A 16,470-nucleotide genomic window follows, 5' to 3' on the forward strand; every position below is an offset into this window, starting at 1 on the left:
GGCTTTTTGAGGATAGGTGTGATTGTGGCATGTTTGAAATCAGTGGGGAAGGTGCCAGAAGTTAGTGATAGGTTGAAGAGATGGGTTAGGGATGGGATTAGTGTGGTGGTGAGGTTGGGGAGGAGGTGGGATGGGGTCAAGTGCACAAGTGGTGAGATGTGATTTGGGAGAAGATGGGCAAGCTGTCCTTCAGTGATTTTGTAGAGGGAAGTTATGGGTTTTGGGCATTGGTCTGATATACAAAGGGGTTGTGGTTTGACGACACAGATTTGCCTTGTTTGGTCTATCTTATTTTTGAAGTGCTTGGCAAAGTCCTCGGCAACGATTAGAGAAGTCGGAGGGGGCAGCGGTGGGCGGAGGAGGGAGTTAAAAGTGTTGAACAACTGTTTGGGGTTGTGGGATAAGTAAGATAGAAGGGTTGTGAAGTAGGCCTGTTTAGCAGAGGTGAGAGCTGATTTGAATGCGAGTGTTGCTTGTTTGAGTGCAGTGAAATCATCTTGCGAATGCGTTTTCTTCCAACGCTGTTCTGCAATTCTGGATACTTGCCAAAGCTTTTTAGTGATGTTATTGTGCCAGGGTTGTCTTTTGGTTCGTCGCACTCTGCTATGCATGACAGCAGAAACCATGTCAATAGCTGATGCAAGAGTGGTACCAATGAGGTACCAATGGACTCTGGTAGTTCATGGTGGATGAGGATAGTTGACACTTCAGACATGTGTCACACTCTGCACCTCCATGTAGACCCCAGGCCAAAAAAAACGCTGCAGAATGCGCTCCTATGTCTTTTTGGCCCCCAAGTGCCCTCCTAGCATGTGGGTGTGAGCCATGTTGAGCATGGCCCAATGGTATGATTGGGGCACCACCAGCTGTTCCTCCACCTCATCCTTGACTTTATCCACCCAGTACAACAACTCCTGGTGGATAGCCATGCAAGGAAAGACTGTCTCAGCACCTGGTTGCTGAACTACTCCATTAATTTCAATCACCCTTTCTCGTGCCCGTGCCAGGGTGGGATCCTAGAGCTAAGCTGTTCCGAACTTACAAGGGGACACTTCCAGCTCGGGGATCAGTGGAGTCTCCTTGACCTCTCCTGCCAATACCTCTAGGGGAAGCCTATCTGGGTTACACTCTGTCCCTACGTTGGCGACCCCTACGGCAGGTATCCCTGATTCGGGATCTTCTGGTTCCACACCCAGAATATTTACCTTGGGAGGGTTAACCCTGGTCTCCCACAGGGACCAGAACAGGGGTAAGTCTCTTCCCAACACAGTCCCATACAAAAGAGTTTTTACCACTCCCACCACATATCTTATTTCCCACACAGGGTGGAAAACGTAACCTCCTCGGTTGGGTACTCTCGGAGTTCCCCATGTACCCCCACTTTCCATCCATTAGTCTTGTCCCCGGGACCCATGGACCAGAGTCTCTAAGCTCCCCGAATTCAAGAGAGCATCTGTTTGGAGCCCGTTAACGAGTACCTTGCACAGTTGGGGTTTGATACCGGCTGTGCAGACTGGCTGGGCATACATAGACACATGTCGAGTATACCGCAGTCCATGGGTTCAGCTGTTAGGGGGCAGTTGGCAGCCACATGTCCATTACCCTGGCACCGCCTACACATTTGATAGCTGCGGCGTGACTGGACCTTGGAGCCCACTTAGGGAACACCGATCTGCGGTCACTGTCCCTTCTTGATACCCCCTCTGTATGGGCTCAATCCTGATTGGCCCCAGTGGAGGGTCGTGGACTTTTCCCAGGCTCCTGGATTGGTGAGGCCCGGCGTGACAGACGTAGAGCCGTGTCCCGTATAAAGTGCTGAGTGGCCGTGTACCGCTCAATAAGTCCCACCACCTGGTCCAGAGTGCCTGGTGTCATGGTTCCCAATGGCAAGGGAACGTAAAAAACACATAAGTAACGAACGAGCTCTCGGGTGATGGAAACTCGAGTTGACCGTGAGCTAAATCTACCACACAACTAACAGTAGCCAGGGAGCATACCTACGGCTTCCTATATGCCACGCGCCAGCCGGAGGACTAACTACGCCTGGTAGAGGAAGAAACAGACCTGGCTTACCTCTAGGGAAATACCCCAAAAGATGATAGCAGCCCCCCACATGTAATAACGGTGAATTAAGAGGAAAAGACATACACAGTATGAAAGTAGATTTAGCAAAGAGAGGTCCACTTACTAGATAGCAGAAGGATACAAAAGAGGACTTCACGGTCAACTGAAAACCCTTTCAAAAACCATCCTGAAATTACTTTAAGACTCCTGTGTCAACTCATGACACAGGAGTGGCAATTTCAGCCCGCAAGAGCTTCCAGCTACAGAGAATTACAAAAACTGCAAACTGGACAAAAGGTACAAAACAAAAGGACAAAGTCCACTTAGCTGATCAGCAGACTAGTAGCAGGAACATGCAACCGAAGGCTCTGGTTACAATGATGACCGGCAAGGAAATGACTGGAGAGCAAGGCTAAATAGGAAACTCCCAAACACTGATGGAAGCAGGTGAACAGAAGAAGCAAAGTGCAAACAAGTCACCAGTACCACCAGCAACCACCAGGGGAGCCCAAAAAGCGGATACACAACAGTACCCTCCCCTTAAGGAGGGGGCACCGAACCCTCACAAGAACCGCCAGGGCGATCTGGATGAGCCCTATGAAAGGCACGAACCAAATCCGAGGCATGAACATCAGAGGCAGTTACCCAAGAATTATCTTCCTGACCATAGCCTTTCCATTTAACCAGATATTGAAGTCTCCGTCTGGAAACACGGGAGTCCAAGATCTTCTCCACGACGTACTCCAATTCACCCTCCACCAGCACAGGAGCAGGAGGTTCAGTAGAAGGAACCACCGGTACCTCATATCTCCGCAACAACGACCGATGGAACACATTATGGATAGCGAAAGATGCCAGGAGGTCCAAACGAAAGGAAACAGGGTTAAGAATCTCCAAAATCCTATAAGGACCGATGAACCGAGGCTTAAACTTGGGAGAAGAAACTCTCATAGGGACAAAACGGGAAGACAACCACACCAAGTCCCCAACGCGAAGGTGGGGACCAACACGACGACGACGGTTAGCAAACTGCTGAGTCCTCTCCTGGGACAATTCCAAATTATCCACCACTTGTCCCCAAATCCGATGCAACCGATCCACCACCGCATCCACTCCAGGACAATCCGAAGATTCAACCTGACCAGATGAAAAACGCGGATGAAACCCTGAATTGCAAAAGAAAGGAGAAACCAAAGTGGCAGAACTAGCCCGATTATTAAGAGCAAACTCCGCCAACGGCAGAAAGGCAACCCAATCATCCTGATCCGCAGACACAAAACACCTCAAATAAGTCTCCAAAGTTTGATTAGTTTGCTCCGTCTGGCCATTGGTCTGAGGATGGAATGCAGACGAAAAGGACAAATCAATGCCCAACCTGGCACAGACTGCCCGCCAAAATCTAGACACGAACTGGGTACCCCTGTCAGAAACGATGTTTTCCGGAATACCATGCAAGCGAACCACATTTTGAAAAAACAGAGGGACCAACTCAGATGAGGAAGGCAACTTAGGCAATGGCACCAAATGAACCATTTTAGAAAAACGGTCACACACCACCCAGATGACAGACATCTTCTGAGAAACAGGGAGATCCGAGATAAAGTCCATAGAGATGTGCGTCCAAGGCCTCTTCGGAATAGGCAAGGGCAACAACAACCCACTAGCCCTAGAACAACAAGGCTTGGCCCGAGCACACACATCGCAAGACTGCACAAAAACACGCACATCTCGAGACAGGGAAGGCCACCAGAAGGATCTAGCCACCAATTCTCTGGTGCCAAAAATTCCCGGATGACCTGCCAGAGTAGAAGAATGAACTTCCGAGATGACTCTAGTGGTCCACTCGTCAGGAACAAACAGTCTACCAGACGGACAACGATCAGGTCTATCCGCCTGAAATTCTTGCAAAGCACGTCGCAAATCTGGAGAGACAGCAGACAAAACCACTCCATCCTTAAGGACACCAGCAGGTTCAGAATTCCCAGGAGAGTCAGGCTCAAAACTCCTAGAAAGAGCATCTGCTTTCACATTCCTAGAACCCGGTAAGTACGAGACCACAAAATTAAACCGGGAAAAGAACAACGACCAACGTGCCTGTCTAGGATTCAGGCGCCTGGCAGACTCCAAATAAATTAAATTCTTGTGATCAGTCAAAACTACCACCTGATGTCTGGCACCCTCAAGCCAATGACGCCACTCCCCAAATGCCCACTTCATGGCCAAAAGCTCCCGATTACCAACATCATAGTTTCGCTCGGCGGCCGAAAATTTTCGCGAAAAGAAGGCACAAGGTCTCATCACTGAGCAGTCGGAACTTTTCTGCGACAAAACCGCCCCCACTCCGATCTCGGAAGCATCGACCTCAACCTGAAAGGGAAGAGAAACATCAGGCTGGCGCAACACAGGGGCAGACAAAAAGCGGCGCTTAAGCTCCCGAAAGGCCTCCATGGCAGCAGGGGACCAATTGGCAACATCAGCACCCTTTTTAGTCAAATCCGTCAGAGGTTTAGCAACGCCAGAAAAACCAGCTATAAATCGACGATAAAAATTAGCAAAGCCCAAGAATTTCTGGAGACTCTTCAGAGAAGTAGGCTGCGTCCAGTCGTAAATAGCCCGAACCTTGACAGGGTCCATCTCAATAGAAGAAGGGGAAAAAATATACCCCAAAAATGAAATTTTTTGAACCCTTTACACACAAAGAATTCTCCCGCAAAACCTGAAAAACCCTCCTGACCTGCTGAACATGAGACTCCCAGTCATCAGAAAAAATCAAAATATCATCCAAGTACACAATAATAAATTTATCCAAATATTCCCGGAAAATATCATGCATTAAGGACTGAAAGACAGAAGGTGCATTAGAAAGGCCGAAAGGCATTACCAAATACTCAAAATGGCCCTCAGGCGTATTAAATGCGGTCTTCCACTCATCCCCCTGCTTAATTCGCACCAAATTATACGCCCCACGAAGATCAATCTTAGAGAACCACTTAGCCCCCCTTATGCGAGCAAACAAATCAGTCAGCAAAGGCAACGGATACTGATATTTGACTGTAATTTTATTCAGGAGATGATAATCAATACAAGGCCTCAGAGAGCCATCCTTTTTAGAGACAAAGAAAAAAACGGCTCCTAAAGGTGATGAAGAAGGACGAATATGTCCCTTTTCCAGGGACTCCTTAATATACTCGCGCATAGCAGCATGTTCAGGTACAGATAGGTTAAACAAACGACCCTTTGGAAATTTACTGCCAGGAATCAGATCTATGGCGCAATCACAATCCCTGTGAGGAGGGAGTGAACCAAACTTAGGCTCTTCAAAAATATCACGATAATCAGACAAAAATGCCGGAATCTCAGATGGAATAGATGACGAAATGGACACCATAGGAGTGTCCCCATGAGCCCCCCGACATCCCCAGCTTAACACAGACATAGCCTTCCAGTCAAGGACTGGGTTATGAGACTGTAACCATGGTAATCCAAGCACCAAAACATCATGTAAATTGTACAACACATGGAAGCGAATCACCTCCTGATGGTCTGGAGTCATACGCATAGTCACTTGCGTCCAGAACTGTGGTTTATTACAAGCCAAAGGTGTAGAATCAATACCCTTCAGAGGTATAGGGACTTCCAGAGGCTCTAAATCAAACCCACAGCGCCTGGCAAAGGACCAGTCCATAAGACTCAGAGCGGCGCCCGAGTCCACATAGGCATCCACGGTAATAACTGATAATGAACAAATCAAGGTTACAGACAAAATAAATTTGGACTGTAAAGTGCCAATTGAAATGGACTTGTCAACCTTCCTAGTACGCTTAGAGCATGCCGATATAACATGAGCAGAATCACCACAATAGAAGCATAACCCATTTTTACGCCTATAATTCTGCCGCTCGCTTCTGGACATAACTCTGTCACATTGCATTTTCTCTGGCGTCTCTTCAGAAGATACCGCCAAATGGTGCACGGGTTTGCGCTCCCGCAAACGCCGATCAATCTGAATTGCCATTGTCATGGACTCATTCAGACCTGTAGGCGCAGGGAACCCGACCATAACATCTTTAACGGCATCAGAAAGGCCCTCTCTGAAATTTGCCGCTAAGGCGCACTCATTCCACTGAGTAAGCACAGACCACCTACGAAATTTTTGGCAGTATATCTCCGCTTCATCTTGCCCTTGAGATAGGGCTATCAAAGCTTTTTCAGCTTGAATCTCCAAATTAGGTTCCTCATAAAGCAACCCTAAAGCCAGGAAAAACGCATCCACATTGAGCAACGCAGGATCCCCTGGTGCCAATGAAAATGCCCAATTTTGAGGGTCACCTCGCAGCAAAGAGATTACAATCTTAACCTGCTGGACAGGATCTCCTGAGGAGTGAGGTCTGAGAGAAAGGAATAATTTACAATTATATTTGAAATTCAAAAACCGAGATCTATCTCCGGAAAACACCTCTGGTGTAGGGATTTTAGGTTCAGAAATAGGAGCATGTATAACAAAATCTTGTAAATTTTGAACCTTCGTAGCAAGATTATTTAAACCTGCAGCCAAACTCTGGACATCCATGTTAAACAGCTAAGGTCAGAGCCATTCAAGGGTTAAGAGGAGGTAAGAAGCAGCTAGACAGCAATTAAGGGCTAGGCAGCAAAACTCTGAGGGAAAGAAAAAAAAAAAAACATTTCCCTTCAACACTTCTTTTTCTCCTGCTTCAGCCCAAACAATTAACACTTTGTGGGCCGGTCATACTGTCATGGTTCCCAATGGCAAGGGAACGTAAAAAACACATAAGTAACGAACGAGCTCTCGGGTGATGGAAACTCGAGTTGACCGTGAGCTAAATCTACCACACAACTAACAGTAGCCAGGGAGCATACCTACGGCTTCCTATATGCCACGCGCCAGCCGGAGGACTAACTACGCCTGGTAGAGGAAGAAACAGACCTGGCTTACCTCTAGGGAAATACCCCAAAAGATGATAGCAGCCCCCCACATGTAATAACGGTGAATTAAGAGGAAAAGACATACACAGTATGAAAGTAGATTTAGCAAAGAGAGGTCCACTTACTAGATAGCAGAAGGATACAAAAGAGGACTTCACGGTCAACTGAAAACCCTTTCAAAAACCATCCTGAAATTACTTTAAGACTCCTGTGTCAACTCATGACACAGGAGTGGCAATTTCAGCCCGCAAGAGCTTCCAGCTACAGAGAATTACAAAAACTGCAAACTGGACAAAAGGTACAAAACAAAAGGACAAAGTCCACTTAGCTGATCAGCAGACTAGTAGCAGGAACATGCAACCGAAGGCTCTGGTTACAATGATGACCGGCAAGGAAATGACTGGAGAGCAAGGCTAAATAGGAAACTCCCAAACACTGATGGAAGCAGGTGAACAGAAGAAGCAAAGTGCAAACAAGTCACCAGTACCACCAGCAACCACCAGGGGAGCCCAAAAAGCGGATACACAACAGCCTGGGTCCCCTTGCCCCACCCAACGCTGTATGGCTGCTGGCAAATCCCTCACCAGCCTGTCGACCGTCACCCTCTCCACCATCTGGGCTGGAGTCAAAGTCTCAGGTGTTGGAGCCACCTTTTCACAAGCTGCAGCAAGTCATACACCTGAGACTGGGCGGGCTGGGCCTCCATAAAAGTACATGAAAACACCCGTTGGGCTCTCACGTAGGTATTAACCCCCAGTCGGGCAAGGATCTCACCTTTTAGTTTGGCATAGTTCTGTGCGTCCTACCCAGTGAGGTCAATGTAGGCCTTTAGCGTGTCACCCCTCAGGAACTGAGCCACCACTTCGGCCCACTGGGAAGTTGGCAGGTTCTCACACTCTGCCATGCACTCATAGATGGTGAGGAAAGTTTCCTCAAAGCGGTGCGGACCTTGTCTTGAGCCTTGCAATGTTCTGGGGTCGGCGCTGGAGGTGCCTCACGCAGTTCTGCAATTTGCTGCAGTAACAGGTTATTGGTCTGTTGCGGTTGTTGCTGCGTAAGGACCAGCTTCCTCAGGATTTCCTCCATTTTGTCCTCAGGCCTGGGTTGCAGTGTGGCAGGCCTAATGACAGACATGCAGCTGGCGTTGGGGTATGCCTCAATTCACACTGCCTGCATTCTCCACCAAATGTAGTGCAGTGGTGTCCTCACTCTGCAGTGATGAGGCAGTGACCCAAACTTGAAAACAAAACAAACGGTATCCTCCAGATCGCAGCCAGAAAACAAGACCGTCCTTAAATGCGGCCGGTTGCCTAGGGTGACTGCACCACTGTATAATGCTGCGGGGTGCCAGGAGTTTGCTCTGCTTGGTGCTGTGTTGCCTCGCACAGGCTGAGCTTTTGCAGTGCAGTCCTCTCTGCACCTTGCAAACTCCACACTGACACACCCAAACCCTGTACTGCAGGGCTTTTGTTGCCATGGGCCACCTGGAAAACCCGGGGCGGGGAGGAGACGGACTGCCCTGCTATCTTCCTGTAGTCAGTTTAAAAAAAACTGCCATAGGCTTTCATTTTTTAAACTGCCTTGGACAAATAGCTTGTCCAAGACCAACACTCACTTTTATACTGCATTGCAATCACAGCTACGCCTGTGACTGCAATGCATTCCCGCGGCCTCAGTATGCTTCTTGGCGCATCCTGGGGGACACATAGCGACCCTCACATATGACCCCGGGCACTGCCTCACACTGGCCACGTACCCGCCGTCGGCCTCTGGCTGGCCACGTACCCACCATCGGCCTCTGGGTGGCCACGTACCCGCCGTTGACATCTGGCTGGCCACATACCCACCGTCTGCCTCTGGCTGGCTACATACCCGTTGCCGGCCTCTGGCTGGCCACGTACCCACCGTCTGCCTCTGGCTGGCCAAGTACCTGCCTCGGCCTCAGGCTGGCCACGTACCCGCCGTCGGAACATAGTTGCCTTTTCTGGGATGATTGAGCGCTGGGACTCCACGAGTCAACTGGGTTGACGGACCACTCCAGAAGGACCATGTCCTCATCATGGTGTTCATGGGCTCGTACACATGAATAGTCCAGAGCCATCTGCATCTGATTTACCATGAGCGATGCTGATATTGGTGTGCGGGCGTCAGACCATTAACTGCTGATCGAGGGTTCATGTTCTTACAGCGAACCTGGCGCATTGTGAGTGCAGCTGTGGCTGGAGCATTGTGAAAAGCTGAGGCACTTCTAGGTGTTGGACAGTGTCACCGCTGCCCGTGGAGCTGCCTTTGTCTCTCCTGTCCTCCATGTTTTCTGACTTATCCTGAGATTGTGGCTGGGTCTGTCCCAGTAAACCAGACAGTTGTATGACACGCAGGTGGAGTGGTCTCTATTTCCCACCATTGCTTGTCACTAATGAACGCTTGGTGTTATTTTTTTTTTTCACCCAGTGACCCCGACGCCATTGAGCAGTTTGGGAACAATTACTCTACGTACAGACCGGGCTTCCTGAAAACGCAGCCGTGACAGTGTGATGCAGTGAGCGGTTCTCTGGACAGCTGCTCACATTTTCATCTTTATTTTCACTCTGTCAATCTGTCATTCAAATAATCAGGGTTTATCGGCCATTATAGAGCTAATAGCAAAAAAATGTTTAGGGGAAACATTTAAAAAACTCTAAAAAAACGGTAAAATCGCAAGAGAAAAAATGCCAATATCTTCAGCCTGTGAGCTTTCAGGCCAAAGATATGAAGAAAAGGAGTTACCAATAACTTTCAAAGCTATGTGTACCTCCCAGAAAACAGCCCATATGTGAGGTCAGCAAAAGCGGGAGTTCTTAGCTTTATGGCCGAAGCATAAAACAAGAACATCCATCTTTGGCATTCATTCAGAGCCAGGAGAGACAGCTGAACACCATGCTGTGGTGCTGGATCATTTCTTTGGGATCTCTCCTCCCCTTTATCGACACGTCATACCTGTGACTGAGATTTAATAAGTTTTGTATTTTTATCCTGTTTTATTTCATAACTGTTTGTACATATTTGTATGTTGTGTCTTTTGTAATATCATTTGTATCTTTTGTAAACACTGATGATTCTTCCGGAGTAAAACTATAAATTTGTTAGCTTCATTCTTCTTGTTTTATGAGCGATCCACCATGTACTCCGTGCAAATTCACGCTACCAAACGGGTGTCCGATCCCCCTGTAAGAGGTCGGTGGTGGCAGCATAGTTGTCGTATATATCTGGTGTTGGGGACTTGGTGGTGACTGGATAGAGGTGTATATATGTTCCTATCAGGAACTGGTTTTATATATACATCACATGCCGCAATATTCAACATAAAGTAGAGCAGCTGCGCCCATTGTCTTATCCTCTGTCGATAGCCTTATTGGCCAGCAGGGTAAGGGGGTGCCAGAGAGTTGAAAGTTCCTGACCAAGTTCGTGACAGCTCTGGTATATTTTCACTATGGTGCCATCTTCAGTGGGTTCTGTCAGTGAAAATATACTAGAGGGACCCATGCCATGTCACAGACAGAACTCACTGAAGACGGCACCATAGTGAAAATACACTAGAGGGACCCACGCCATGTCACAATGGTGCCATCTTCAGTGGGTTCAGTGGATGTTACGTGGCGTGGGTCCCTTTGGTACATTTTCACTATGGTGCCATCTTCAGTGGGTTATTATTATTATTTATTATTAAAGCGCCATTTATTCCATGGCACTTTACATGTGAGGAGGGGTATACATAATAAAAACAGGTACAATAATCTTGAACAATACAAGTCATAACTGGTACAGGAGGAGAGAGGACCCTGCCCGCGAGGGCTCACAATTTACAAGGGATGGGTGAGGATAGAGCTGGTCGTACAGTGGTTTGGTCAATCGGTGGTTACTGCAGGTTGTAGGCTTGCCGGAAGAGGTAGGTCTTCAGGTTCTTTTTGAAGGTTTCGATGGTAGGTGAGAGTCTGATATGTTGTGGTAGAGGGTTCCAGAGTAGGGGTGATACGCGAGACAAATCTTGTATGTGATTGTGGGAAGAGGAGATAAGAGGGGAGTAGAGAAGGAGATCTTGTGAGGATCGGAGGTTGCGTGTAGGTAAGTACCGGGAGACGAGGTCACAGATGTATGGAGGAGACAGGTTGTGGATGGCTTTGTACGTCATGGTTAGGGTTTTGTACTGGAGTCTCTGGGCAATGGGGAGCCAGTGAAGGGATTGACAGAGGGGAGAGGCCGGGGAATAGCAGGGGGGGAAAGGTGGATTAGTCAGGCAGCAGAGTTTAGAATAGATTGGAGGGGTGCGAGTGTTAGAGGGGAGGCCACAGAGCAGGAGGTTACAGTAGTCAAGGCGAGAAATGATGAGGGCATGGACTAGGGTTTTTGCAGATTCTTGGTTTAGGAATGTACGGATCCGTGAAATATTTTTGAGTTGAAGGCGGCAGGAAGTGGAAAGGGCTTGGATATGTGGTTTGAAGGAGAGATCAGCGTCAAGGATTACCCCGAGGCAGCGAGCTTGTGGGACTGGGGAGAGTGGGCAGCCATATACTGTAATGGATAGGTTCGTTGGGGGGGGTCGCGTGGGATGGGGGAAAGACAATGAATTCTGTTTTGTCCATGTTAAGTTTTAGAAATCTAGCGGAGAAGAAGGATGAAATAGCGGCTAGACATTGAGGGATTCTGGTTAGTAGGGTGGTGATATCTGGTTCAGAGATGTAGATCTGTGTGTCATCAGCATAGAGATGATACTGAAAACCGTGAGATTCTATGAGCTGTCCCAAGCCAAAAGTGTAAATGGAGAAGAGCAGGGGCCCTAGAACTGAACCTTGCGGGACTCCAACAGATAGGGGGTGAGGTGAGAGGTGGTGTGTGAATGGGAGACGCTGAATGTTCGGTCAGTTAGGTATGACGAGATCCAGGATAGGGCCAAGTCTGTGATGCCAAGGGATAAGAGGGTCTGTAGTAATAGGGTATGGTCCACTATGTCAAAGGCAGAGGACAGGTCCAGGAGGAGGAGAATAGAGAAGTGTTGCTTGCTCTTGGCGGTTAATAGGTCATTGGTGACCTTAGTTAGGGCAGTTTCAGTGGAGTGGTGTGACCGGAAGCCTGATTGTAAGCGGGTGAAAAGGGAGCAGGAAGGTAGATGGGAGGACAGTTCAAGATGGACATGGGGTTCAAGTAGTTTTGAGGCATAGGGGAGAAGTGATATAGGGCGATAGCTAGATACAGAGGATGGGTCAAGAGAGGGCTTTTTGAGGATAGGTGTGATTGAGGCATGTTTAAAGCTTGAGGGGAAAACACCAGTAGTTAGTCATAGGTTGAAGAGATGGGTTAGAGTTGGCATGAAGATTGTGGCAAGGTTTGGGATGAAGTGGGAAGGGATCGGGCCAAGTGCACAAGTGGTGAGATGCGATCTTGAGAGTAGAGTGGAGAGTTGATCTTCTGTAATGGTGGAGAAATTGGTTTTCGAGGTGGAGGGCTGGGTAGTTGGGAGGAAGGGCTCTGGGGGTGGTCGACTAAAACTGTCTCTGATGTTCTCAATCTTCTGCTTGAAAAATGAGGCAAAGTCTTCAGCTGAGATGAGTGGGGAGGGAGGAGGTGCTGGGGGACGGAGGAGAGAGTTGAAGGTGTTGATTAACTGTTTAGGGTTGTGAGACAGGGAGGATATGAGAGACGAGAAGTAGGTTTGTTTAGTTGTGGCGAGTGTGGTCTTGAAAGTAGTGAGGGACTGTTTGAATGCGATAAAGTGCTCGTTGGAGTGGGATCTTTTCCATCTCAGCTCTGCAGCCCTGGAAGCTCACCTCAGTTCTTTGGTCAGACTGGTGTGCCAGGGCTGTCTGTTGATTTTGCGAGCTTTGGTATGTGTGAGAGGGGCAAGAGATTCCAAAGCTGCAGCTATTGTGGTGTTATATAGAGCCGCAGCGTCATCCGCATTGTGTAGGGAACTTATGTCTGTGAGAGGGAGGAGGGATTCAGAGAGTGAATGTAGATCAAAGTGTTTAAGATTTCTGCGAGGGTGAGTAAGTTTGTGGGGTTGGGATTGTAGACAAGGAGTGCAGAGGGAAGAGAATGTGAGTAGATTGTGGTCAGAAAGAGGAAGAGGTGAGTTAGAGAGGTTACATAGGGAGCAGAGGCGGGTGAAGATGAGGTCCAATGTGTGACCATCTTTGTGAGTGGGTGCAGAAGACCATTGATTGAGGCCGAAGGAGGAAGTGAGAGATAGAAGTTTAGTGGCAGCTGAGAGGGAAGTGTCAATGGGGATGTTGAAGTCGCCCATGATGATAGTGGGGATGTCCGCAGAAAGGAAATGAAGTAGCCAGGTGGTGAAGTGGTCAAAGAAGGTGGTGGCTGCCCCTGGGCGGTAAATGACAGCCAGTTGGAGGGGGAATAGATGTGCACAGAGTGCACCTCAAAGGAAGGGAGGGTAACAGAGGGTGGCAATGGGATTGGGGTGAAGGAGCAGTTATCTGACAGGAGAAAACCAACTCCTCCGCCATGCTTGCTGCTGGGGCGGGGTGTGTGAGAAAGGTGGAAGCCACCATAGGAAAGTGCAGCAGGAGAGGCTGTGTCAGAAGGGGTGAGCCAGGTTTCAGTGATGGCGAGGAAGGAAAGTTTGGTAGTAACAAAAAGATCGTGGATGTAGGAAAGCTTGTTGCAGACAGAGTGAGCGTTCCACAGAGCTCATGTTAGTGGGGCTGGGGAAGTGGGGGCTGGGCAAATGGGAATAAGGTTAGAGAGGTTACGGAAATTTGTGATGGAGCGTGGGTGGGAGGTAGAAGTGACTGTGGGGATGTGGTGAGGAGGACCAGGATTTGGAGAGATATCACCAGCAGTGAGAAGGAGCAGAGAAAGTGTTAGCAGGTGGGAGCAGGAGAGGGCATGAGGGGCTGTCTGTGCTTGGAGACAGAGGATTGTATGTTGAGGAACATTTCTGAGGATGAGGTGAGATGGATGGGGAGGATTGAAGAGGAGATGAACAGTTCTTTACTAGGAGGTTCTGTGAATGTTACATGGCGTGGGACCCCCTGGTATATTTTCACTGACTTCTTCTTCAGTGGGTTCTGTGAATATTACATGGCGTGGGTCCTTTTGGTACATTTTCACTATGGTGCCATCTTCAGTGGGTTCTGTGAGTTACATGGTATGGTGTTCTGAACTATACTTCTTGGCTCCCTCTTGTGGTCACTAGTGGTTTGGCACTTGGATTGTCCTTTCCCAGGTTGGTACTCACCTGCTTCGTTAGGCCTGGGGTGTTGCTATTTAAACTTCCTGGATTCTCAGTCCAGTGCCTGGCATCGTTGTAATCAGTTCATTTCTGTTTGCTCCTGTCTTCAGGTCCTGGTTCTTTGCAAGATAAGCTAAGTCCTGCTTTCTTATTTTTTGATCTTTTGCATTTATTATATTTTTGTCCAGCTTGTACAAAATGTGATTCCTGATATCGCTGGAAGCTCTAGGGGGCTGATATTCTCCCCCCACACCGTTAGTCGGTTTGGGGGTCCTTGGATATTCAGCGTGGATATTTTGCAGGGTTTTTTGCTGACCATATAAGTCATCTTACTATATTCTGCTATTAGTCAGTGGGCCTCTCTTTGCTAAAATCTAGTTCATTCTTACGTTTGTCTTTTCTTCTTACCTCACCGTTATTATTTGTTGGGGGCTTGTATTACTTTGGGGTCTTCTCTGGAGGCAAGAGAGGTCTTGTTTTCCCTGATAGGGTTAGTTAGTTCTCCGGCTGGCGCGAGACGTCTAGGATCAACGTAGGCACGTTCCCCGGCTACTGTTAGTGTTTGTGCTAGAATCAGGTATATGGTCAGCCTAGTTACCACTTCCCTATAAGCTGGTATTTATGTTTGCAGACTTTGCTGTAATCTCTGAGATCCCCTGCCATTGGGATCATAACAGTATGGGTCCCTCTGGTACATTTTCACTATGGTGCCATCTTCAGTGGATTCTGTGAATGTTACATGGCGTGAGTCCCTCTGGTATATTTTCACAGACTCCTTCTTCAGTGGGTTCTGTGGATGTTACATGGAGTCAAAGTGTACCCGAAGGACCCACGCCATGTAACATTCGAGTCAAAGTCAAAATGTACCAGAGGGACCAACGCCATCTTCAGTGGGTTCTGTGTATGTTACATGGCGTGGGTCCCTCTGTAACAATCACAGAACCCACTGAAAATGGCACGATAGTGAAAATGTACCATGGCGTGGGTCCCTTTGGTACATTTTTACTGACACCGTCTTCACTGGGTTCTCTGGTACATTTTGACTGACTCCATTTAACATCCAGAGAACCCAGTGAAGACGGTGTCAGTGAAAATGTACCAAAGGGACCCACGCCATGTAACATTCAGTGGATGCTACATGGCGTGGGTCCCTCTGGTATAGTTTCACTATGGTGCCGTCTTCAGTGGGTTTTGTGGATGTCTCTTGGCGTGGGTTCCTCTGGACCATTTTGGCTATGACGCAGTCTTCAGTGGATGTTACGTTGTGCGTGTCCCTCTGGTACGTTTTCTTTAAGACGCCCTCTTATGCCTGATGTCTGCTGCAGACAGGCTGATTTTGTAGTCACCAGACAGGTTTCAGGAATCTGCAGACCATGCTCATCTTCTGACGCTTTGATTCTGCCATCTGCTTGTGCCAGATTAACGCAAGTGTGCAAGGACAAAATGTCCATGGGCAGCATGCCTGAGTAGATGAGACATGGCCCCAGAATTCTTTGAACTTCTGTCCAGAAAAAAACACTTTTATGCAGTATTGAAATCATGTTCTCCTTGCCCCCATCATCGGTGCCCCTAGTGTCCGGTCTGCCAGCTCCACTGACTGCCTCCTTCACTTGGGCCATCACGGTACCATGTGAAACCCCCAGAAGCAGCAGCAAGATCAGCAGGAAAGTACAGATTTGCACAAGTGAAGCCATGCTGAATCCAAGGATAACTCGAAAATTAAGAGGATCGTGCACTGCGTATTCCATAGGTGCTCCACCTGTGCCAAACTCTGATGGAAAAAGAAAATCTGAGGCTTCAGAGGAGAGAAGATGGCCGGATCCTAACTGGAGATTCAAGGCTAATTTGCAGAGGATATGGAAGCAGTCACTGCTACATATCACAGAGCTGCAGTACTGAGAACAAGACAATGGAGGGCACTATATCCTTAAGAACATAAAAAAGAGTGGCATAAGACTGATGCGTAGGAAGCCGAGGTTCTCCACAAGCCGGTATACAGAGCCGAGCTTCTCCACGACTCTATATACTGAGCTGAACTTCTCCACGACCCGGGATACGGAGCCGAGCTTCTCCACGACCCAGGATATGGAGCCGAGCTTCTCCACGACCCGGGATATGGAGCCGAGCTTCTCCATGACCCGGGATATGGAGCCGAGCTTCTCCACGACCCGGGATATGGAGCCGAGCTTCTCCACGACCCGGGATATGGAGCCGAGCTTCTCCACGACCCGGGATAT

At 48.4% G+C, this 16,470-nt stretch overlaps 1 protein-coding gene across 2 annotated transcripts in view; it reads left to right on the forward strand.

The window, feature by feature from the left end:
• The window catches only part of USH1C (USH1 protein network component harmonin), a 407,047-nt gene extending 396,962 nt beyond the window's left edge, over positions 1–10,085 (forward strand). The window contains exon 27 of one of the 2 annotated variants that reach the window (XM_077281844.1): positions 9,460–10,085. In XM_077281844.1, coding sequence (XP_077137959.1) covers positions 9,460–9,535 — 76 coding nt within the window. In that variant the 3' untranslated portion in view covers positions 9,536–10,085. The remainder of the gene's footprint in view (positions 1–9,459) is intronic. The other variant, XM_077281845.1, reaches the window with a different exon arrangement.
• The last annotated feature ends 6,385 nt before the right edge of the window (positions 10,086–16,470 follow it).

The sequence above is a fragment of the Ranitomeya variabilis genome, chromosome 2, assembly GCF_051348905.1.
Source record: "Ranitomeya variabilis isolate aRanVar5 chromosome 2, aRanVar5.hap1, whole genome shotgun sequence".
In the NCBI taxonomy this organism is placed as follows: domain Eukaryota; kingdom Metazoa; phylum Chordata; class Amphibia; order Anura; family Dendrobatidae; genus Ranitomeya; species Ranitomeya variabilis.